We start from the raw sequence: 24,357 nt of genomic DNA, 5'->3' as shown, positions 1-24,357 counted from the left end.
GATCTTATTATGGCATGAAAAATTGGTTAAAAAATGCACTCAATTTTGAGTCACGATTCAAGTGATTTAGGTTGGCTCACCATTTTTTAACCGACAAAAAATAGCGGTAAAACAAAATATTTTATTTTTGGTAATATGAAAAACACAACTAACATCCCCAACTTTGAAAAAAAAAAACAAATCAGCACAGCCAAAAAACTGTTAGTGATGATTTAGAAAAATACTATTGTTTTCTATGGAGACTATGCTTACACATTAGAACATTTGACAATGTGTATGAGGCACGATGTGAGCAGAATACTAGAAATAAAAAAGATTCATCTCAACTAGCTAATAAACTTTTTTGCAGAAATATTTTGAGGCGAATCACATTTTAAAGTCAGCAATAACCAAAACTGAGTTACAAAATGCGATGAATGGAGCAAAAACAAAAAGAGTCCTCAAAACAGAAGTGAAAAAAAAAAGAATCGTTGAAATACCTGAAAACAGAATAGGTATGTTGTTTGATCAAACTTTTAGAACATGTTTCTGATATTTTGTTGGTAAGAGTTCTTTCTGTTTTTCTGTCTTTTATAATTAGTCGTTAGTTTCATGGGTAGAAAATTGTTTTGTGTAATCCGATGGTTTTTGATTACATTTGTTTTCATCTGTTTACATTCTTTTAACGACGCTATAGCGTGTCTTTTTTTCATCTATCGTTTTTGTTACTGAAATTTAATGCTCACCTGGGGATTAGGGGATTAGAAATAGGTCGCAAGACCTGATGATCGCCTACCATTTACTTTAATTTATGCAAACGAGTGAATACTATTGTTTTTTTTCTCGAATCGAGTGGAAATTTTTAATCAAATTTTAATCATGCTACTATCAAGCGATTTGTATCTGGTTTTGTATTTAGCGATAATCCAATTGAGCTTCGACAAATCATAAAAATTTAAATGGGTTATATTTATCAAACTAGCTGCTCTCTTTTGGCATAGTTTAGTTGTATCCAAGATCAATCTCGGAACATGAGCAAATTTAAAAAAAAAACACCTTAATTTTAAACAAAAACAACTTTGTCATCAAATGGCCTAAAAAGGGTTTTATTTCGAAAAAATTGAACAATTTTTAAATTATAGACCACAGTCCGGTTAAACTTACATATTTTTTCACTACTCTGGGGAAAACCAATTTCTATCCGGTTCCGTAAAAAACTCTATTCTGGTGAAACTTAACACAAAAGAGTTTTACCGGAAGCTTCTCTCATCCAGTAAAATACAAATTGACTGGCTCAACCAAAGCGAAAAATTTGATTGCGGACCAACTTCTCAATTTTTTAGCCTATTTACAACCTCTACTATTTAAAAAGTCATGTTGTTGAATCATTGATTTTTCCATAGTTTTAAGGGGGAAAAACAAAAAACCGCCTGATCAATTATTTTTGTCTCTTTTGAATCCTTGCTCTATTGCTTTTCTTTTTCCTTGTTGGTGCAGAATACCAATTAGTTTCTGTTGGCATCCTGGACTTCGATATTGACCTGGTTTCTAGATTTCCAATGTCTAAAATTTGGTAGATTTTGTCATGCCGAGCTGACTTTTGTCCTATCTCTTAAAATTCCGCTGGAAGGTGGTTAGACTAATAACTTTATGTGCTATCCCTCCATTCTCATCTCAAATTTAGTTTCGATTGGTGTTTTTTCATTGCCTTCAATTTATTTCAAAAAGCTTGTTTTTCTTGTTTCAGATGCCTGAATCTTGACGTTCTGATTAATGACAACCCGGAGGCATACTTTTGCAGTTTTTCGCCGTTCGATTAACTCACCCTTGGACAGTATTCCTCGTCGTGCATTTGCTTAGGCGTTACTTGAGATTTTTTTCTCTGAAAATGAAGATAGTTTTGCGTTATCCCAACTCAGGTTGTTGTAAGTTCTAGTTATTGCTAGATTTGAAAAGACTGTGTTTGAACGCATCTCATTGTCCATTTCGAATGGGGACAAAATTAAGCCTGCGTCTTGCGTGATCCGTAAACTTTCGATGAGTTGAGGCGTGACCGAGGCTCTCTTATACTGTTTGTTTTCTAATTCTGTTTTCGTTGAACCTATTTTTACCTTTGGATCTAGCACTCTACTAATTCCATGACTTTTTGATCATCTACTGATGCAAGGAGTAGTTTTATGATTATGTCTAGGCAACAAAAGGTAATTTTTCGGGCTGAAAAGTCTGTGCTTGGTCTCTACCAGGGGCGGATTTAGGGGGGGGGGGCGACGCCCCCCCCCCCTCAGGGATTCGACCCCCTGCCGACCCAAAGGGTCCCCCCTTTGGTACTTTTTAAGAAATCCATTTTTGGCCGACCGACCCTAAAATTTTTCCAAAGGCGCCTTGCTTAGGGAGAGCTCGAAAAATTAATTCGGTCGACCTTAAAAAAAAGATTGAAAATCCGTCCCCAGCTCGAGAAAATCCTAGATCCGCCCCTGGTCTCTACTTATTTACCTTGGTACTCAACTTTTCATGGTAAATCTTTGCATATACGTTTTTGTCGTGTCTGCTGTTGTGATTTTACTTGCAGCAAATATTGTTTTTCTTAAAAAAACCGTCTATTCCATAACCAAGGTCCACATACCAGTCTAAATACATAGTAAACGTTTACTTCTTCATTTTGTCCGGCATCAACCCTAAAAAATTAAATCTCCTCCTTAGTTTCTTCTACTTTGTTTTTATTCCACCCGTGATTTTAGATTTTCAACTTGTTCCTTGCATTTTTGCAGTTCAGATGCATGGCTACTATAGTTATGTGGATGCGATGAAACCAAATTTTGTCGTTGTGTCTTGCCTAATGTCCGTTCCTGGTGGTTGCTATCGAGTACCGTGTCCTTTAATTGAGCTGGTATGATCACTCCTTCATTTTTGACCAGAGACTCGTCACGTACAATCATTCTTTGCCGTGTTTTACAGAAGTATGACTCATATGATTGCTGTATGACCTTTATTTTTTCTCTTTTACACTGGTCTAAGATTTTTACATTAACTTCACGCTGATGTAAAAATTATGAAATATCTTAGAAAATAGAATTAGAAAACAAACAGTATAAGAGAGCCTCGGTCGCGCCCAAAATCATACGTACAAACACAGTCCTTTCAAATCTAGCAATAACTAGTACTTAAAACAACCTGTTGGGATAACGCAAAACTATCTTCATTTTCAGACAAAAAAATCTCAAAGAACGCCTAAACAAATGCACGACGAGGAATACTGTCCAAGGGTGAGTTAATCGATCAGCATTGGATCAGCAAAAATAGGCGTTTGGAGAATGTCAACCAGGGTAGCTACTAGCCAGAAAGTCAAGTTTCAGGCAAAGTTTATAGTCTAATCACATTCCAGCAAAGTTATAAAAGACCTACTAATTTTTAGACATCGGAAATCAAAAAGCGATGTAAGTATCGGTGTTCGTAGAAACACCAGAAAGCGAATATGCCACACAATGGACATAAGAAGAAGAGCAAATATCTAGCAAGTCCAGGCGGCCAACAGAAACCAGTTGATATTCTGTACCAGCAAGGAAAAAGAAAGCAGAAGAGCAAGGATTCAAAAGAGACAAAACCAATTGGTCAACGGGAGCAAAAGCCATGAAACAGGGTACAAGTAAAACAGGATGATAAAAAGCTACCGAACACGGCAAGACAACGGTAGACTTTTTGTCACCAAAAGGTGGCAGCTGTCATCCCATTTATCTTGTCTTTATCACCAGCACCAATGATTGGGGTAATGCGGTAAAATAGATACATACATAAATATAAATATTAACATAACTATATACATGTAATACGTACAGCAGGAGAACTAACAGTTTTCAGAGATAAGCGAAAGGATGAATTATATTGACAGTTTTTTGTTTTTATCTTAAAAACTATGAAAAAATCAATGATCTACAAACTTGACTCTTTAAACAGTAGAGGCTGTAAATAAGAAGCTTGGTACATAAGCAAATTTTTTTGCTCTGGTTGAGCCAGTAAATGAACGTTTTTATTTGTATTTTACCGGAATAGAGAAACTTCATTACGAGACCAAACTGTGCATTCTGTGCATTGTAAGCGGATTCCGCAACAGGCCAAAATCAGATTTGTCGCGGAATCCGCAACTTTGCTATTGTTCTTTGATTTTCTTCGCTGTTTTGGATTCCACAAACAAATACCTAAAACACTGTACCGCTCAAAACCGCTCCAACAATAAGCGATTTTGCAGAATCCGCAACCGTACTTGCGGAATCCAGAACAGTTTGTGGAATCCACAATCAAATATTAAGATATTTGTCTAGCTAAATTGAGCTGTTGCGGATTCCGCAACTGTAAGCGGAGAAATAAAAAACTTTTTAGGCCAGTTGATGGCAAAGTTGTATTTGTCTAACATTTGGTATTAATTTTTTTAGACAATTTGCTCATGTTCCGAGAATGATCATGGATACAACTCAAATAATGCCTAGAGAGCAGCTACTTAGATTCAGATGTCCCAATCAAGAGTTCACGATTTGTAAAGAGGAAAGAGAGAGAGAGAGAAAACACTTTTTTGTTGCATCAACTTTCGCAGTTACAAAACTGATTGTGGATGGAACAAGTGTACATTATTGTTAAATACGTGAATAAAAAATGTTTCATCAGTCACTGATTTCATAAGATTATTTAAGACTCTCCTGAGGAAGTAAGGTGGAAATTGGGCATTGGTAGAATCTACTTTTTTGTATGCATTTGAAAATTGATTTGTTTGATACAGCGTACAGGTTCTTTTCATGGAGATGGTTTTTTGAATGATATAAAAATTTTTGTTGATATAAATAGAAATGAACAACAAAGAAATTCGGTTTTACACAATCTTGGCAGGAGAATTGATCCGAATTGATATGCATCTATGTTAACATCAAGAAGTTTTACAGATTCAGATATTTTGACTTGGTAATTTCCTATTTGCAGCTTGCAGTTTACTATGAGTTTTTTTTTGTGATGGGGCAGAGAAATGAATGAACTGAGTTTTGTCTACATTTATCATTAATTGGTGGAAATGAAAATTTGAGAAAGTTCTGTTGAAACTGGATTCAATGATTCGTCTTGCGGATATCAGATTTGAATGGAAACTTAGCAGTGTTGTATCATCAGCATACTGTACAAAAGTACATGACTTGTCTAGAACTTTTGGCATATCATTAACGTATAAGTTAAACAGCAGAGGTCCTAGTAAGTACCCTGAGGTACACCTTGCTCCAACTTAAGCCAATCTGAATTTGCACCATTCACAATTGTTGGCTGCTGTCTGTTTTCTAGGAAATTTTTTACTAGATCAGTGGCTGATGGTTCCAAATTTCCTCAATTTTTGTTTGAGGAAGGGATGTGAAAGTAAATCAAACGCTTTTGAGACATCTAAAATGGCCGCTGCTGCTACATTATGTTTATCAAGTTGGAATCTGATTTTTTCTGTTGTGTTTAGAAGAGCATCAACGGTCGAATAACCAAGCCTTAAACCAAATTGGTTGCAATTCAGAATAATATTATCAAACAAAAGATGATTTATTTGAGCTGAAAAATAATTTGCAAATAGTTTAGAGACAGCTGGTGTTATGGAAATTGGCCGGTAGTTGATTGGATTGGCTGTATCTCTATTTTTGAATACGGGAATGACTTGTGATTTTTTTCAATTCAGCTTTCGTATACATTCGTTTTTTATCATAATTTAAATAGGGTTGATTATGTGCACACTGTGTTTCAGGGACCAAAAAGGTGTTTTACTGGGTCCTAAAGGCTTATCGATTGGAAGCAAAAAAACTGCTTCAAACCTTTCTTTGAGGGGGGCACATCTGAATTGAAACTTCATGGTATCATTTCTCAGAGCAGTAGGTGTGGAGGACATTGAAATTGGAGAATGTGTTTTTTCATAGACGCCCAAGGTTGAAAACTTGCAACTAAGCAGGTCAGTTAGTTAAATTACCAAATGAGTTCCGCAATTCATTTATCTGGATAGTTTGCTGAACTGTGTTTTTTATGGAGTTGATGAAGTTGCATTGCTTTTTGGGACTGTCGAGATTCTATAAACGAGATTTCATCTCATTCGCGTTTACAGGTTTTATAATGAAAAGCAGTTTGTGTAGACTGGAAATTTCTCAGTGCAATTTGTTTTTTCAATCTCAATGATTCGTCTTTTGAGCATATAATTTTTTTTAGATAATTGAAGTGTGGCTTATAACGGACAAACTTTTTTTCAAGTGGTGCGTGAAAATTAATAACCTCTGTGAATACTTGTTCCAACCTAAGTAATTTATTTGAAACTGTTTGTTATTTGCAGACAAATTTTCACAAAATCGATTTTTATTGTTTGTACTTTTTCTTGTTGAACCTCAAATTTCGTATTGGGGACAGTTTTTTCTGTTCTTTTGATTTTACTTATACACATTGTCCTTAGGTAGTCCGTATCAAATGGTGCTTCAGCTACAAGAGTTTCTTCACAAAGAGAATTGGTTGTGATACTATAATCCAAGAGGGATCTGCTATGTGCCGAGTTATATGTTGGCAACGTCGTATTTGCTGTGGAGAAATTATATGATTTAATCAATTCGCTGATAAATTTGGCTTTTTTTGTTCAGTTATTTGATGTTGAGATCTCCAAGGATAGCTAATTCTCTGGCTTGCGAAGCTATATAGTCAATACCTTTCATTGTGTCTTCAATAATTGTTTCAATTACTTGTGTTGAAGGTAAGTAAGAGCTATTATCTGCCTTTTGGTATGATTGGGCTAAGTTCTACTCAGATGCCCGCGAAGTGGGAAAACGTCAGAAATTTATGTCTGTCTTTCCAGATCTTAGGGTTAAATTTTTTTGGCATAAGAAGAAGTGTACCCCCTCCTGAGTTTTGAACAGAACATGCTTCAATTCGGTCACATCGGAATATGTTGTGGGTTGACATACAGAAGGAGTAGGTGAGATGATCGCATGTTTCATCCAGACAAGTTTCAGTGAGACCAATAATAGTGTTTGAGGTAATAACTTATGAAAGGAAGAGTATTTCAACATGTTTGTTTTTTAGGCTTTTTCAGTTTAGAGTTAGAAAGTTAGAAACTTGATGTACTCATGGTGTTGTTTCGCAATACTTTTGAGGTTCTCATAAGACATGACTGCGCCTGGGCTTACTTCGATGTCCCCGCATAGGAGGAGCAAGGTTTGCAACATTGCAATCTGAAAAAGGGATAAAAGAAACTGCACTAGTATAGATACAAGCTGTAGGCGCCATAACTGCGCAGTTCACTGAATAACTGTGCTTTAGTCTAATGTTAAAAATTAGGGGAAAATATGGGGAGTCTTGAAAAGAAAATTACTAAACATGATTTGTAAACAAAAAAAACTCAACATTCATTGGGCACATAACTGCTAAATTCTCATTATTATGGATAATATCTGTTACGTAAGTCATAATTATGACGATTATTGTTCACATAATTATAAGTTTGGTTTATTGTGAAGTTTGAATAACCATTTTCTTTATAGCCATAGCTCGTCAATTTCTCTGGGTGCTCGGGGCTCCTCGAGACTTGGCTTGAGCTGGGTTTTGTGCGGTTCCTCTGAGAGTGCACTGGGCCCCTAGGGTGCACTGGGCCCCTAGAGATAGAAAGGTTCTGTGACATAATTCGAGGCCATATGTTCGATAGTGGTAGCTTTTTTCCATTATGGCATTCTTCAAAGTACTTACGCATCTAAGCAAATGTACTTCACCATAGAAAAGTGACTCTGTTTTCTCAAAGCTGAGTTGGTTTATCGCCAAACAGAAAACTACATAAGAAATGCTAAGTTTAATGGTATATTTTAACTTGTTTCCAGAAAAACAAACAATAGTTACTCGTTTACTTATTTGGAAACAAAGGGTGGGATATTATCAAGACTCGCGACCTTTTTCTAATCCGGAAAAGCAGAAGTCGAATTTTGACAAAAAAAACAGAGGTCGAATCCTTGAGGTAGAAGGGCGTCTGTACCCCCTAATTCCTCCCCTGCCTGTTGAAGACAAGTACGCTAGCATATTAAAACCATTTCTGCCACGACTTGAACTACAGTTTTTTACTTTAAAAATTGTCTCAGTTTAGAATTGATAGTTTCAATTGATCATTGTTCAGTAATGCGCTAAACCGAACGGCAATTGGAACTTTCAAGATGTTGCTACCATACATTGAACCTTACTGTTCTAAAAAGCTTGAATTTCAAAAAAGAAATTCACCGGTGACGCGCGTTTGAAAAGTTTTGTTAGAGCGTAGGTTGCGGTACAAATTGGCTTTGAAAACAAACCGAACTCAACGTTTGTAAATTATTTGATCTTTTTAACCCGTCGCTTTAACCTGTCACTTTGACCGTACATAGTGTACGGATTAAAATACAATCGAAAAAAAAAATATTTTTCAGTTGACATAAAAAAGATTTTGACTCAATAAAGGTTTTACTATATATTTCGTAAGCCTCAGAATTATCAAAGGAGACTTCGGCTGAATTAGAACACTCTTGTTTATTTCCCGACTTTCGAATTTTGACACATTTTGTTGACGCAAATTTTTATACGCATTTTTTGACGTAATTTCTTACACTCTTTAACGCATTTTTTTACACTCTTTTCACAAAATTTTCAACGATCGTAATTGTAGAATTGTGGCGATTCAGGTTTTGCCAATTTTATTAATTTGAATTGATTGCCTCGCTATATGTTTTGTTCCATTAACTCGTAAGCGGAGAATTAATCCAACTTCAACACTGTTTCAATGGAGGCATAACATTTGATCTAACTATTATCATAATGAGCTTAAAAAGCATTTGGGGATAGTTTTCAAAAAATCTCAAGCAAAATGTGAACTCTATTTTCACGTTTTTTTGCAATTTCATCATTTGTTAAAGCGAACATCACGCTTCAAATCAGAAAGTAATTGAGAAGATTACAAAAATATGATAAACAAAAATGATGGCCCAACCCCTTTGATAATAGAAAAAAGTGGATACATTAAAGACAACCACTCAAAACGTACCAATGTGGAAGAGGATCAAAAAAAAAGAATTAAGAATAACAGTGTTCAACCTGGACATGGGATAGAGAAACATCAAAATGGCACCACTGTAATTATGAAAATTCCAGAACAAAAGTGCACAAATATAATAATCCCGCCGCATCAGAGACAGCGAAATTTAAACAAAGATTGGACAGGCACAATCGAGCCAATATTAAATATATCAATAACGAATAAGTGGTACCACTTTAAAGTTTCTCTGTTCTTCTCCAGGTTGAACACTCTTTATACTATTTTTCTTAATTCTTTTCTTTTGAACCTCCTCCTTATTGGTACTTCTCGGGTTGGTGCTTTTGCTGTATCCACTTTTTCCTTTTCTCAAAGGTGTTGAGCCACCTTTTTTATGATCATATTTTTTAAAACTTCCCAATTATTTTCCGATTTGAAGCGTGATGTTTGCTTTAAGAAATGATGAAACTGCAAAAAAAACGTGAGAATAGAGCTCATATTTTGCTTGAGATTTTTTTGAAAACTCTCCCCAATTGCTTTGTAAGCTCACTATGATAACAATTAGATCAAAGGTTATGCCTTAAATGAATTGTAAATATTGGCGTAGTAGTTGCGATGGGGTTGGTTTTCTTCTCGAGATATGCTTCGACTTTTTTCGCAAAGAAGAGCTTTTTTGGTTTTCATATAGTCTGAAAGATATTGTAATGAGTTTTCAAAAAATCACAGGGCTACTCCTTTCAAGGCGAACCTTTGATTGTTCCGACCGCTTTTTGAATTCTATGGAGCAGTGTTCGCTGTGGAAACAATTGATGAAGTTTTCAAAAAAATTTATATGTATTTTTGCAAAATTCATCCCCTCACGCTATGTAAAACACAAAGTAATACATTCAGCATGCGGCTAAGTTTTGAAAAGATCAAATAGCTGGCCTCAATTCACGCTGGAACGATTTCTAAGACAGATCAAATTTCGGCTTACGCGTTAATTTAACAATAAAATAAAGATCTGAATGTTTCTACTGTCTATTAATTGGTCTAGAATCGTTTTGATGCATGAAATTTTAGCCTTATAATATCCAAGTACTAAAGTTTGAGTCGTTTATGGAAGTAATAAGACCATTTAGCTAGCTCCGTTCAATTTGAAACACTTATGAGTGCGGATAATTTGCCACGCATAAATAACTCGCGTTTTGCAATAAGCTATCCAGCAGCAAAGCAGTACTTAAGTCAAGTGTAAGCATACTCCTTTGACAATCACATGATTTCCGGATCGACGACAATGCACATACGCAGTCAACTTTTCTAAAATTTGTCTGATAATAAAAAATCACCCCGGGATATATGTTCGTCACTTTCTTCAAAAGTCCGCGGAGCAGTAAAAAAAGCGATATACTTCGATCTATTAACGCGTGCCTAAGAGGCAAGTTAATCCGGCTAATTTTAAAATTGTAAATAACTTTTATCCCAAAGCGACGACAGAATTTGAAAAAAAACTATTTCACCAATTTTGAAAATATATTAAGTTTGTATGGCAGGCAAATATTTATTTACCTTTTCAGAGTTGAAAGCTTCTGTTTCTGCCGATAAACAATTTTTGCAAACACAAATTTGTCTTATTCTGAATAAAGTACAAAAAATAACACGAAGTATTAAAATTGTTCAGTGAAGTTTTTGTTCGCCCAATAATTGTTTGATTAAAAATTCAAATCGAACAAATATTCATAAACAACTTTTTACTTGTCGTGCGCTCTGTGCAAAAAATGAACGAAATTTTCTGCACCTTCTGGTTGGTATGAATAAAAAGATGAAACTAATTTACAATGCTTGTGGTTCTGAATGAGTTTATGGGTTATTACAGGGGCTCTGGGCAATTCCCTGGGGCAGATAATAGCACGTAGTCAGCCGCCTGTCTGAAGTGAATGCACCGATCTTTTGTTTTATTTCATGCAGTGTTGAAATGCATATTCGCAATAATTGAAGTATGAAATAACTCTCAGCAAAAGTTTTCTCTACCACTGGAAAGACTTTTCAAGTGCAAGCTATTGAACAAGGCGGGCAAGCCAAAGGCTCATTCATTTGTCATTTTTTTCAATCTATTGTTATAAATATTTGCCCTTTTTGCGACTACTGCTTTTTGGGAATCTTCTTAATAAACTCCTCTTCCCCTCCCTAAAATTCACTGATTTAATTTACTTAACAAACTCGCCTTTCTTATAGATCCGTTGTGATTGTTCTATGACACATCTGATTTTCAAAACATCGACTCTCACAAGTTTTTCGAAACATTTCTGATTGGTTCTAATCTGAGCCAAAATATATGCGGATTGGGACAAAATCAGATCCGTTATTTAAAAATAAGCTGATATAGTACAATAAATTATTCTGGAAATCATAGAAAGTAGCATCATATTGAAACGAAATTGGAATAATACGATAGAAAATATAACTACACATGACTTTTTCGAGAAGTTTATTAAATTTACTTCCATAAGTTAGCCCTAATTTTCTTCCGGGTAGAACTTATCGATTTCCTCTTTCAATTTTAGAACGACTACGTTTCGTTTTAGTTTCAACGTGGGTCCCAAATCACCTGCAGCGATACTGAAATCTTGGTCCAGAATTTCAAACTTCTGAACTTTTTGTGCATTGGACGTAGCTTCGGTTTCATTGTAGTGTTTGATAGCATTTTCGACCATAATCTTGATCCGATCGTCGCTTTTGGCGGCCGAGACAGTGCTGATGCCAGTGATTCCTCCTCGTTCCAGACATCTCTTAGTCCAGTTGGTAAGCTCATCGGTAGGCCATTCTTGTCCGTTTTCATCCGTTCGGAAATTACACTGAAACAAAAACGAGTAATTTCAACTTCTATGTCAACAAATCTAGCCGAATAAAACTAGCCGAGTTTTTTTCCGCTTTTTTTCTTGATCTCGAGTGCTCGTATCAGGGCAAAGCCCTGAATGTTCACATTGCCTTATCAGCTTTGTTTAATACTGTTCGCTTTATAAATTGATGAAATTAAAAAAAAACAAGACTGCTTGTATCAGGGCGAAGCCCTGAATGTTCCTACTGCCTTTTAAGGTCTATGGAGCAGTAATAACAATAAAAAATAAATTTATTAAAATAAAATGAAATTTGTCAGTGGAAAAAAAACCCAAGCACAAAAATGTCCGCCATTTTCTTCGAAGTCAAAAAACACGACTGCTCGTATACCAGGGCAAAATCGTGCAAGATTGTGAATGTTCCGACTGCCCCTTAATTGGTCTCAAAAAATATTTGTTCTTTTTACTGCCAATATCGAACGCAAGTGGTAAGGTTAAGTTATGACAAATGATAAATGGCCTCAGTCAAATCTGAGAAAATTTTGAGTGCGGATAATTTACCACGCATATTATTGTATTATTCAATTAAATTAAGCTGATATTTTATCAAAGACCGATATATTAAACACTTTTAGAGGATAATTCAGGCAAACTTTTCTATTTTGAACTCCAAATTTATGAAAAAAATTCTCACTGAGGCACTGAAAGCTTGATATTTGGACTGAATTAAGATAATTTTTTGTATCTATAGAATTTTTTTCAACAGTGTGGTCAGATAGATGAGACAACCAAGAGACAAAAAAGAAAAACTTTGCGTTTCTTAAGCATTTTGTTTGTAATTTTTTTAGCATCAACATTTGAGAAAGCATCACCTTTTTATGCTAATAAAATCTCTAACATAATTTGAAAGATTGAAAACAAAAAAATTTGTTGTCTTTTCTATCCACTCTGACAAATTGGATAGAAATATATTCCTATCGATCATTATACAGATAAATACTCTATGAAAATCGTTTTACCGTAGTTCACTTAGATGCGTGCATTGAATCAGAGTAGAATTAAGCGGATTTTTACGGTAGGAAAAAAAACGGATCATATTGCCTAAAAAGTCAATTTACATAAAAGTATTTAGATTTTTTTGTCAGCTAGTGAAGTTCATCAAAATTTAAGAAGTTTGATTCAAATTAATTATTCTTTTTGTTTCGAATTTCTAGCAAATTTTTGAACATAATAAGTAAATTTTTAAAAATCATCATCAGTAAAATTTTAAATTTTCAGGAATTTCTTCTATGTTTAGCTAATATAAGCGTTTCCGTGCTAATGAAAAATAAATTCAAGCAATAACTCTTCAAATGTAATTTTGATTATTCAAATGTGGCCCAATTTTGTTAGGCAAATGTCTATATTTGAAAATTGTTATATTTGAAACAGTTCAATTTGACAATGGAAACTTACATGTTAGTTATTCTCATAGTTTCTCAATCCCACAGACCATCGCAAAAAATCATTTGAAAAGCTTACGTATTAATTTTTTTCCAGTTTTCTCTAAATTTGATAGTCGAGAAAAAGTGAATATGATGTGTATAAACCTTATAAAAATATACAAAAGTGAGGATGAAATTTATTTTAGGATCTGCGAAGTCCGTATGAAAATGTTTTATTGGTCCCTTTTGTTTTTTTTGAGATAACCATATTTGGCTGACGGACCCTAAAGTTTTTTAAAGGTGCCTTTGGCGCCAATAAACACTAATTTTGAGAGGGGAGCGCGCACAAAAAATACGCGTTTTTTTGGCCTATTTTAAAAAAATTTTGCCGGCGGCACAAACATTTGGGTCACAACAGGGTCTTTTTAGTGCATTGGGAGAGCTCGGAAAATCAATTTGGACGACCTAAAAAAATGCCGACAAAATTTTTGGATATTTTGAAAATCCGCCCCTCTCGAGAAAATCCTAGATCCGCCCCTGGCTCAATTAGTTATTATTAAACTCGGTTATTTGCATGAAAAGGTTATCTGAAACGTTCTTCATTCTATACAATTGTTTAACAGTCGCAGTTATAAAAGGCGCAAAAGGCATAGCAGTTATAAAAGACATAAACACTTGTAGGCAAAATCCTATGGTGCAACCCTTGTGAGCAAATCAGAGTGAGCGATTTCCTGGGTGCAGGGTTGCTTTTCTCCGACAATTTTGAGTATCTCGAAGAAAACTTACGGCGCAACAATTGAGATTAGGGGCGGATTTAGGGGGGGCGGACGCCCCCCCTCAGGGATTCGACCCCTTGCCGACCCAAAGGGTCCCCCCCTTTGGTACTTTTTAAGAAATCTGTTTTTGTTCGACCGACCCTAAAGTTTTTCTAAAGGCGCCTTTGGCGCCAATATATACTAACTTTGAGGGGGAGCGCGCGCCAAAAAAACGCGATTTTTTTGTCAAAATTTTTCAAAAATTGCCCGAAAACGGCTTTTCTGACTGTTTTTTCAAAGTTTTGCAGAAAGTTTGGCCAAAACAGGGTTTAAACAGTGCTTAGGGAAAAAAATCAATTTGGTCGACCTAAAAAAAAAAGTCGACAATTTTTTTCGAAAATTTTCGAAATTTTGTTGAAAATCCGCCCCACCTCGAAAAAATCCTAGATCCGCCCCTGATTGAGATATAATTTTCAAGTTCTCTTAGTCGTGTTTACAAATTTTATATAAAAAAATACGGAAGGTTTTTTCAGACTGGAAAAACTGATAAATAAGTATCGGTTATTTCGATTATTAAATTCGTTAAGTATATATTTATACCTTGAGAGTTATGAAGCATGCTAGAAATTTCCTCCTGTCCCCCACAACCAGTACATTGCTGATGAGGTCTTCGCAGTTGGCCTTGATAGCCTCTTCAATGGGCACAGGTGGTACATTCTCACCCCCAGCTGTGATGATGAGTTCCTTCAGTCGCCCTGTGATGTACAGTTGTCCCTTCTCGCTCAGCCTCCCCATATCTCCTGTCTTGAAGAAGATCTGAAAAAGAACAAACTTTTGTACAAACTAGATTTGACAAAGGATAATTGGCTGCTGAATGTTCCCACCAGACTGATGGAAAAATCAAAAACCACAACCAAATCTTAAATCGAAGAAAATTAAATTTTAAAAGAAGTCAAGTTTCCTAATTTGTTTGTCTAGAATTTACTTTGTTTTGTTTTGTTTTCTCAAAAAGGCGATTACATAAAGTTCAGAAAATGCTCAAATAATGATGATTTACAGCTGACATAAGCTTAAAATTGCGGTATAGTTCACTTTTAATCAAATTCATGTCAGCCTCTATCTAATTTACAATACGGGACTAAAAAACAAAAAAAAAACAGACTATTTGTTTTCGATATTGAGACAACACTTCGAATACAAATGAAAGGTGCTTTAGTATGATAACACACTTGACCCCTTATGAACTTTCTATGAGGAAGTCAAAATCGAAAAGCCGCTGAAAAAACACAGAACCTATGCTGTACTTCCTTCTCATCCAGGTGATGGGAACCAAAAGACTGAATAACCGAGTAAACCAAAAAAGCTATCAAAGCAATTTCCAATATTTGATTCAGCATTCATTAATAAAAAATAGCTTGGAAACTCTTTGCATCTTCTTTGACTCTTTCCAGTCCGATAACTTTTTGTGGTAACTTATTTTGCGTGGAAAACAAAGCAAAAGAAAAAAAGGATAGCCGGTTACTGTTCAAGTAGCACAGAATGTTGCGACCATAGTCTTAAAGAAACGCAACAAAGTTTTTTCAAGTTATTGTCGTTTTTTTTGGCGTGGTGCAATAAAAGGAGCTGAAAAAAACTGGGGATTAGGTATATGCGACAAGTATAGTAAACTAAGCAAATTGGAAAACAATTTTTATAGAAAAACCACTAGAAAAACGAAAAAAATTTTTATTAAAAATTGAAAATTTTTCAGGTGTGTTGCAGTTTTTTGAATTTTTGAGAAATATGATTCCAAAAAGGCGCTAAAATATTCAAAACCAACTAATGTTAATCGAATAAAACTAAAATTGTACGTTTCAAATTAAGCTATTGTAAATTTTTAAGCAATTAAATTAAAACTGACGCTCGCTTTATTTGCTCGAAATGAAACGAAAAGTCAAAATTTTCAAACCTCATTTTCTCGACACTGGGAAAACTTTTTTGAATTTTCTAAATGTTGACCAAATTACGATTGTAAGTGCTTTATTATGATAAATCTTTCAACCCACGTCTATTACTATTTGTGGTACTTGATTTTGCGTGGAAAAAAAACTAAAATAGACCCGAATACAAAGTTACTCTTCATTTTCAAGGGTCGGAACAAAAACTCTCAAGAAAATCTAATTTAACCACTAATAGTTATTGTGTGATTTTTTGTTGCTAAAATCTCAAACCTTATTGTGTTCCGACCATTGTGTTTCGGTGGGTTTTACTTTTTTTGTTTTCCACGCAAAGTTAGGTACCACAAAAAATCATCTGAATGGTTTGAGTGATAGATCACGTTAAAGGTCTTTCAGTCGTGATTTGAACCGTTAAAAAAGTTGCGAACAAATTTCCCAGTTTCGAAACAAGGGTTTGAAATTCCTTGTTTTTCGTATGTCTTATTTGAGCGCTGAAAGCGATCATCGTAGAATGATAGTCGCAATTATTAGTAAGTGTCTGAAAAATGAAAATTTTAATTTTACCTAAAGGAAAATTTGTTTCGAAGTGTCCGCAAAAAAAAAAGTTTTTTTTTTACTTTTAATAAAAATTTGTTTTGAAAGCTTTAGTTTTTCTGTTAAAAAAATTTTCAGCCCCCTTTTGGCAACAACAATTTTCAAACAAATCAAAAAATTGTCTGCAAAAGAAATAAAAAAAACATTTATTTTTCAGAACAAACATCAAGATTATTATCACTATCAAAGTCGGAAACGTTTGAAAATTTTCGTTGAGACATTTTCATCAAAATCGAATTTATTTAAAAATTATTTTGCTTTTTTTTATGACTATGGTCAGATAATTCTGTGCTACTTGTACAAAATTAGGCTATTCTTGTTCATCCAACCATCAAAAATGGGGAGTAAATTTGTATTCAATTGAATTATAGTTTTTGTTTTCACGCAAAAGCAGACTTCACAAATAATCATCCTGCTGGGTTGAGTGATATATCATGTTGATGCATTTTCAGTTGTGATTCAAACGAAATTTAAAATTTTCAAGAAATTGTCCCAGTATCGAGAAAAACAGGCTTAAAATTTTTGGTAATTTGTCTGTTTTCGAGCGAGTAAAGCGATCGAGTAACGTTCCTTCTGTAAAAATACCAAGTTAGGCTAAAATTTACTTGACTTTAATTTAAAAAAATTTCGTTTTGTTTTGAAAGCCTTAGTTAGCGCTTCTCTGGCAAAAAAAACGTTCGACAATGATTGAAAGTAAAGCATGAAAAATTTATAAAAATTTTTATCACTTTTTTTTATTTTTTGAATTCAATTGTAGTCAATTAACTTCAATTCATTAAATTACTACGCCATTATATAGCTCTATCATTACACGACTGAAAAGAAAACACACTAACTTGAAGAAAAAATTTCTGAGATTTTGGTCGGAACATTTAGTGCTACTTGCACTGCAACCGGCTATCCTTGTTTTAGTTACGTTTTTGTCGATGTTGAATTAAAACTTTTAGGAGTACTGAACAAAGCAAGTTCCAAGTTTTTAGGACTCATATTTGGTTGATATTCGAAATTTTTGACAAATCGGTCATAACTGAATAGATCATGCATTTTTTTTGGTTTCAGTTCATTCTCAATGTTCTTAATTTCGAAAAAAACAAGCAATTTTTAAGCTCGATTTAAATTTCTCCAGGAAAAGTTTGATAGCAGAAATATGATTCGTGCCCCCCGGGTTGATGTGCTCACTTTATGTTGCGACAATCTCCGCCAAATTTCAACCGTTTGGATATAATTCAACTTTTCCGGCCTAAAACAATGTGCTTCACCATGCTCGACCCAGGAAAGAATTGTTTTCACCATATCACTCGAAAAAAGTGTCCAATTTTGCTCGACCCAAGCGAGGTATATTTCGAACGTGCTCGAGATATCATTCGAATATCGATAAAATTCTTTGATTTTTTTGCATATATTGAGTTCAAAATCTGATCTATTTTGACCCTTTTCTTGATACGTTTCATAAGTTGTTGCTTAAAATCTGATTTATTTTCATAACTTTCTATGATTTTTTTGCATATTATTGAGATCGCAATTTGATTTTACCTGACCCTTTTCTGGTTTGTTACAAAATTTTGCCCATTATCTGATTTACAATGGTTTTCTATGATTTTATTGCAAATTTTTGCTTTAAAACCTGATTTATCTGGATCATTTTATTGAATTCTATAATATCTGGCACGAGTGTTTATTTTTAAAAAATCGAGAATAAAAAAATCCAACAATTGTTTTAAAGGGTATATTTTTTTCGCCGTATTAAATCGTTTTAAAATGGATTTAAGTGAGATTCTGATGGATTTAAGTGAGATTTGGATGGATTTTAGTGAGTCGGAAAATCCATCGAAATCGATTTAAATTGATTTTTTAGACACTTTTATCGATTTAAAATGTTGAAAAAGATCGATTTAAATTGATTTAAAGTCCATTTAACTCGTCAAATGTACATGGTTAATCGATTTGGATCAATTTTAAATCAATTTTAAATCAACTTAAATTGACCGGAAACCATTTCTGTCAGTGCGGGAAGCTTTGATTTCTCTTGGCTGCGCGCCAACAAGCTTTCATTCAATAGAAAATATCAGGTTGACATTTCAAAAAAATAGTGCTCGTAAATGGGATATTTTGGACAAGTGTTGTCGGGACGCGATTCTCATGCGCGAAGGACCGAATGAGCGAAAAAACTCGTGAGCGAAAGATCGAAAACAAAATTAGCCGAAAGTCACTTTTTGAAAAGCAATTGCCATTCAATTAAATGAAACAATATTTTGCTTCTTTCATAACGAAACCCTTGAAAAACAAATTTGTTCCAGAAATTCGCATATTTCTACCGTTTTTTATTTGGCCAATATCAATATTCAGTCCCTGGAAATGTTTACTTTATTTACAAGTTTTAGATTACTGAAATCTGATTGGCTGATTTTTTTCTTCGCGCATTCAGTCCTTCGCGTATGAGGGATTCCACCGTGTTGTCGCACTGCTAATAACGCACAAATACAATTGGTTTTCACAATTTTCAGCGGTATTGCATTTGAATGCTGTTATTCACCTAAATTATTGTGTTTTCAATCAATTTTCTCTTGTAAAACTAATACATCTAAGAATTTAGTATAAATCTGGGCTATAATTAAAGGTATTTCCTGTAAAATCCATATTTTGTTTCCCCAAAATTGTTTTTTTATGGGGGGGGTGCATTTTACGGTTGATCCACAATTGAGGATATCATTTTTTAGAAATGAAAAAATATAGCTCAAACTGCAAACATTTTCAATACAAAAAAAAAGCTTTCCAATTCTCTTTAACTTGTCATCCTCTGAAGTTGCCATCGGCGCCAACAGTTACGCATTTTGTATCAAATTATCTAACAAGCCCTTATACGCACATTCTTGATTATGCATAAAATGAAAGACGGTCGATCCACAGTTGAAATGAACGTGAACTTTTTTAAGTTCATTTTATTTATTTTTGAAAGTTCAGCCACAGGTAGATAAATATAATTGGTTGGTGTTCTCATCAGATGGTTTCCAAAAAACTAAGCTTTGGAGTAAGAGAAAATGAGAGGCAACAAACGTACTTCGCCGTCAGTTTCGGCCAGACAAGCCTTCGTGGCATCCTCCCTGTTGAGATATCCACTGAACACATTCTGACCGGCCAGCAGAACTTCTTCCGTCTCTGGATCTATCTTCACTTTGTAGTGAGGGTCCAGTGGTTTACCTATTCACAATAAGAATGGCATAAAAATTAACATTTTAGAAGTGCGAGTGTAAATGAAATTACTAGAAATCATAGGCCAACGGGCAAGTTTTTTTTTGACAGAGGGGGCGTTTTAAACTCAACTTAAGACTATATATATGACGAGGCAAAATCGCGGTACAGGAAAATTTCAGAAAAAAAGCAATTGGGAGGGTTCCAAAAAATTAAGGTCATACAACTTATCCAAAAAATTAAGGTCATAAGGTCACAAACAATACAATCAATTTTAACTCCAATATAGGCAGACCACATTTGGTCAGCTCAAGATTTTTTCGATTTTTTTAAAGCTATCTTATTTTGCGAAAATCTTTTATCCGTCATTGTATAAAACTATTGTCTTCAAATCTTTGAAGTCTGATTAGACTGGAAGGATGTTTAAAAGGTACCTGCAGATCCGACTTCGAACTCGGCTAAGTCTTCCTGACACATGATCGGATACTGGGCAGTATGGGCGCCAGACACTTCTGACAGACCATAACCTGAACAGAAGAGAAAATTGGTTTTTTTCTTATAGTATTTTTTTCTAAAGGTGAACTTCATCGAGATTTTCTAAAAATGAACTGACTGAAAATGCTTAGGAAGTAGCGCAAACTTTTTTTGAAGCTTGGAGTGTCTATTGAAGGAAATATCCGTTCACATCACTGGTTAAAATGTCATGTGAGTGCGCAAAGTTATGACAACTGATAAATGTGTTCGAATATAACCTTGGCAAATAGGCATGTCTAGCTTGAGCCAGAACCTCTGGGTGTCTTCCAGTAATGGAGCTCCTCCAGAGATGGAGTACACGACCCCGTCGAGTCCTATCTTCTTCTTCAATGAGGTGATCACAGACCTCGAAGTGTATGTTCCCCATGGCTCTGGCAGTCCGTTCATCGCACACTCGTTTGCAACCAGCATCCGGTCCAGACACTTCCGGATCGACCTAGCGAAGAGTTCCGAATCGGATTTTTAAGGTGGAAAATTTTAAAGGTAATTAATTTTTAATGGTAAATTTGCTGGTACAGGAGTTGTGGTGTACATTATGTAGGAAATCAGACTATTCCCAGCCTGTTTGTATTCTAAGGTGATATTGGGTTTTTTAAACTTCCCCTTACCATCGCACTAGTCCGTACTGCTTCATGAGCGTCTGCTCCACTCCTGCTTGGATCTTCTCATAGACCCTCGGGACTCCTATGAGGACACTGGGACGGTGATCGGCAATCGTGGTTGCCAGGGATCCTTTTAGGGCGTCTGGCTTCGCGAAGATGCAGGTTCCTCAAAAAAAAAAATCATCAGGTTAAGCTTTTTATGCAGAAATAGTTAGGTTGTAACGAATTCGGTTCAAAAACTTACCAAAATTATGTGAAAAACATGAAAATATTTAGCAAGCAGTATTTATTTTCGTGCTTGTTACTGCTATTCTCACCGTAAGAGGGGGCGCGCTCCGAAAAAAAAACATTTTTTTTTTGACAAAAGTTTTCAAAAAGGGCCAAAACGGCAAAATCACAAATTTAGTTGGCTAAGCTTTTCAATGGAATGCTCGCTTAACTTGGCAGGGTTTCAGGGGAGCTCAGAAAAAGCATTCGGTTGACCTTAAAAGTTCGGCCCGGGCTTTTTTTCCTCCCCGGGTCACTATCTAGTCTGAGTCACTTCGTTGCCCTTAGGTTTTCTCAGTTCGAATCTTTTCAAAAGTTACAGAGTTGTCTGTGCTACTACCTCCGAGGCTGAACGTGGTGCCTATATCTGTCACTTGTGCCATTATATGACTCAGCGGCAGGTATGTGATGATCTTCAAGTCCTCGTTCTTCAACCAGCACTGCTTCCCCGACAACATCACAGCATTCAACATCGAAATGTAATTCGTATGAGTCAGAATTGCCCCTTTAGGGTTCCCTGTAGTGCCAGAAGTGTAAACCAAAGTGCAGCATCGGTAAGGTGAAACCGCAGCCTCGCGTTCCAGGACCTTTTCCGGTTTGGGACTGTATTCGGAAGCGTACTGTTCGAGCATTTGAGCCCATGTTAGAACTTTGACTTGGGAGTCGCTAGGTATCTGGATGTCGGCGACTGATCCCTGATACTGAATGATAGCCTAAAAATCACAAATTTAGTTAAACTATGCCGAATGTTTTCAATTGCTTTAAAATCTTATTTGGTTCCATGTCCAAGGTTAGCCCAAGCTATCCAATGTGATATCACTTTCAAATTGAACTTATTAACGTATCTGACTGTTCTTGATACACGCGAGAAAAAGATACTTCTTTCGCTCGACTTTTGAAGAAATCCTATATAAACTCGACCACCCAAAGTGGAACAGGAGCTGAATGACATTGTTATTCTAATCTGTTCATTTGCTTTCAGTTGAACTTTGGCCTTGAGGAAGAAAATGGTTTCAGAGTTCAGTGTGACCCGTAAAAATTAGTCAGTGCAAATTAGTCAGTCATGTAATGATCCTTTAACTTTCAAATGTGTCTTAAAATGTTGTGTATGAATGACCCATGCATGCAGTTCAACTGTGAACGCATTTCGGATCTTTTTAACTAATCCCCTTTTGATACCTAGTAACGAATTGCCAACTCTATAGAGAACTAATTCAACGCTTAAGCAAATGAGAGTTTTTTATCTAGTAACGAATCTGCCCCCTTTTGCAAAAGGAGGTGAAACTACTTAAAGAGATCACGGCTTTCAACCAAAAATAAGCGAAGAAAATAAAAGTTGTAAAAATGGGTAAAACGGGACAGGTGAACAAACAAGACCAGACGAGACTGCTCAAAACAAGGCAAAACCCTTAAAATTACGACAACCTAGCATTGTCTCTTGACTTTTAGTTATTTTGAAGTTATTTTAGACTTGAAGTTATTTTTGACTTTTATTAAAGTGATGAAACTTATGCCTGTTTTTTTTCCATTTTCCATTTTTGTCAAAAATTGGTCAGACGAAGAGCCAAACTTTGTCTGGAGAAAAATACACTCAGAGCACAATATTCAGTCACTTTCAAATTGGAACAAAAAAAGAGATGGTTTGAGAGAAATGCAGAAAACCAAAAACAAAATTCAAGAAAACATGGCTCGTTGTATTCCATTCCTGTTTTTGCTCCAAGTATTTAGAAAAAAAGAGAGTATGTGTGCCCGGTCTGTTTTGTCCTAAAAAGTTCGAATTGAATTTTTCCCAATTTTGACAAAACTTTAGTAGTACAAATTTCAAATTTTTTTGACTTGCGGAACAGTAAATTTAGCAGTTAATTTAAGGTCGTTCGAAATTTCCAGTTCCGCTAAATTTGAAAAATTTCCGACTTGTGGAACAGTAAGTTTAGCAGTAAGTTAAAAGACGTTCAAAAATTCCAATTCCGCTATTTTTGTTAAATTTTTGGCAAAATTTACTTAGTGTATTTACTCAGAAAAAACATCAAAAAAAGAAAACGGCATAAAACCTTAGTAGCATTTAAAGATATATATTACAAATTAACTACAACTAAGTCAAGCTTTTTTGGTGCAAATTTTTCTTCCAGGTTATCTTGCCAGTGATTTACATTGACATAAGTGAAATACGGTAGAAAAAAAATCAAAATCAAGCAACATTGACAAGTAGCGACCGCTTGCTCTGCTTCGCTCCGTTATGCTTAATAAAGTGCGCATGAATCAATGTTTGTCGCATTTTAATTTTTGGCTGCTCAAATATGCGGATATTTTGGTACTAGGGGCGGAACAATAAGCAGGTTGGTCTGAGAGCAGAAAGAGTCTAAGAGCAGAAAAATCAAAAAAGATCAGCTTTTATCAGCTAGTCGGTAATACCAGTATTAGAAATGTCAGTATTACCAAAATTCAAAATTTCTAACGGGTTTTTCTCAAATTGGCCTAGAATTAGACAAAAAGGATAGGAACAAAAATTGCATAGAATTTCACCAGAATTAAAGTTGTGCAATTCCAGAATTTTTAAACCGAAGTTTCACTCCGAAAATTCGTCACTTTGCCTTTTTTGAATCAAGAATTACGCAAAAACTAAAAAAATTATTGATGAGAAGTTTTATTCAAAAGAAGCCTCTTAGATAGCTCAACAAAACTTTGGAAGAAAAAAACGTTCAAAAATTAGAGTAAACATATGAACTTTGTTTTGAGCCATAGATTTTGATTTTTACCTAATAAAAATGATTTTTTTTCTTGGCTATCAATCAAATCTATATTCTCTTAGAGAGAGTTTGGAAAGTTTTAACCTGTTAAAATTTTGTTGTGCTATGTAAGAAGCTCCTTTCGATATAATTTTCTCATCAGTAAAAAGTAGTTGAAAGCGGCTCAGTTAATTATAAAGTAAATTCAATTGGTTGATCTATCGGGAATTTGCGCTAATATTTGAAAAAGAATTGTTATTAGGTGTCTTTCATAGTTTGACAAAATTTTACCATTTTGTACTCAATTTCATGGCTAACAAGTCTTCTTTTTTTTGAAATATTGCTCAAGAGTGCTTTTTTGTCAGAAAATCCAACTTAAACAAAAGTTGCAATTTTTTGAAACATTTCCTCTAAGAGAATAGATTTGTTGACATTTATTGAAAAACTAATACGTTTTTATGGGCAGAACTTTCAATGTTGTAGCGATTATTATTAGGATGAGTTAGTTG

The 24,357-nt window shown here is 34.9% G+C and overlaps 3 protein-coding genes across 3 annotated transcripts in view; all 3 read right to left on the bottom strand.

Annotated features, from left to right (window-relative positions):
- Positions 1–11,012, bottom strand: part of LOC134854219 (uncharacterized) — a 34,109-nt gene extending 23,097 nt beyond the window's left edge. The window contains exon 1 of the mRNA XM_063870387.1: positions 10,553–11,012. The gene's annotated coding sequence lies outside the window, so the exon portion shown is untranslated. The remainder of the gene's footprint in view (positions 1–10,552) is intronic.
- The window catches only part of LOC134854648 (transmembrane protein 208-like), a 412,118-nt gene that overhangs the window by 144,386 nt on the left and 243,375 nt on the right, over positions 1–24,357 (bottom strand). The window lies entirely within an intron of this gene.
- LOC134854023 (long-chain-fatty-acid--CoA ligase ACSBG2-like) lies at positions 11,362–21,835 on the bottom strand (the record flags this gene model as incomplete). Its single annotated transcript, XM_063870086.1, is given in 7 exon segments — positions 11,362–11,838; positions 14,600–14,815; positions 19,589–19,728; positions 20,154–20,246; positions 20,472–20,689; positions 20,862–21,021; positions 21,463–21,835. Coding segments are annotated over 7 exon segments (1,539 nt in total), but the record flags the coding sequence as incomplete, so codon positions are not given.

The sequence above is a fragment of the Symsagittifera roscoffensis genome, chromosome 9, assembly GCF_963678635.1.
Source record: "Symsagittifera roscoffensis chromosome 9, txSymRosc1.1, whole genome shotgun sequence".
Classification (NCBI taxonomy): Eukaryota; Metazoa; Xenacoelomorpha; order Acoela; family Convolutidae; genus Symsagittifera; species Symsagittifera roscoffensis.
This window is presented reverse-complemented; position numbering and strand designations above follow the sequence as displayed.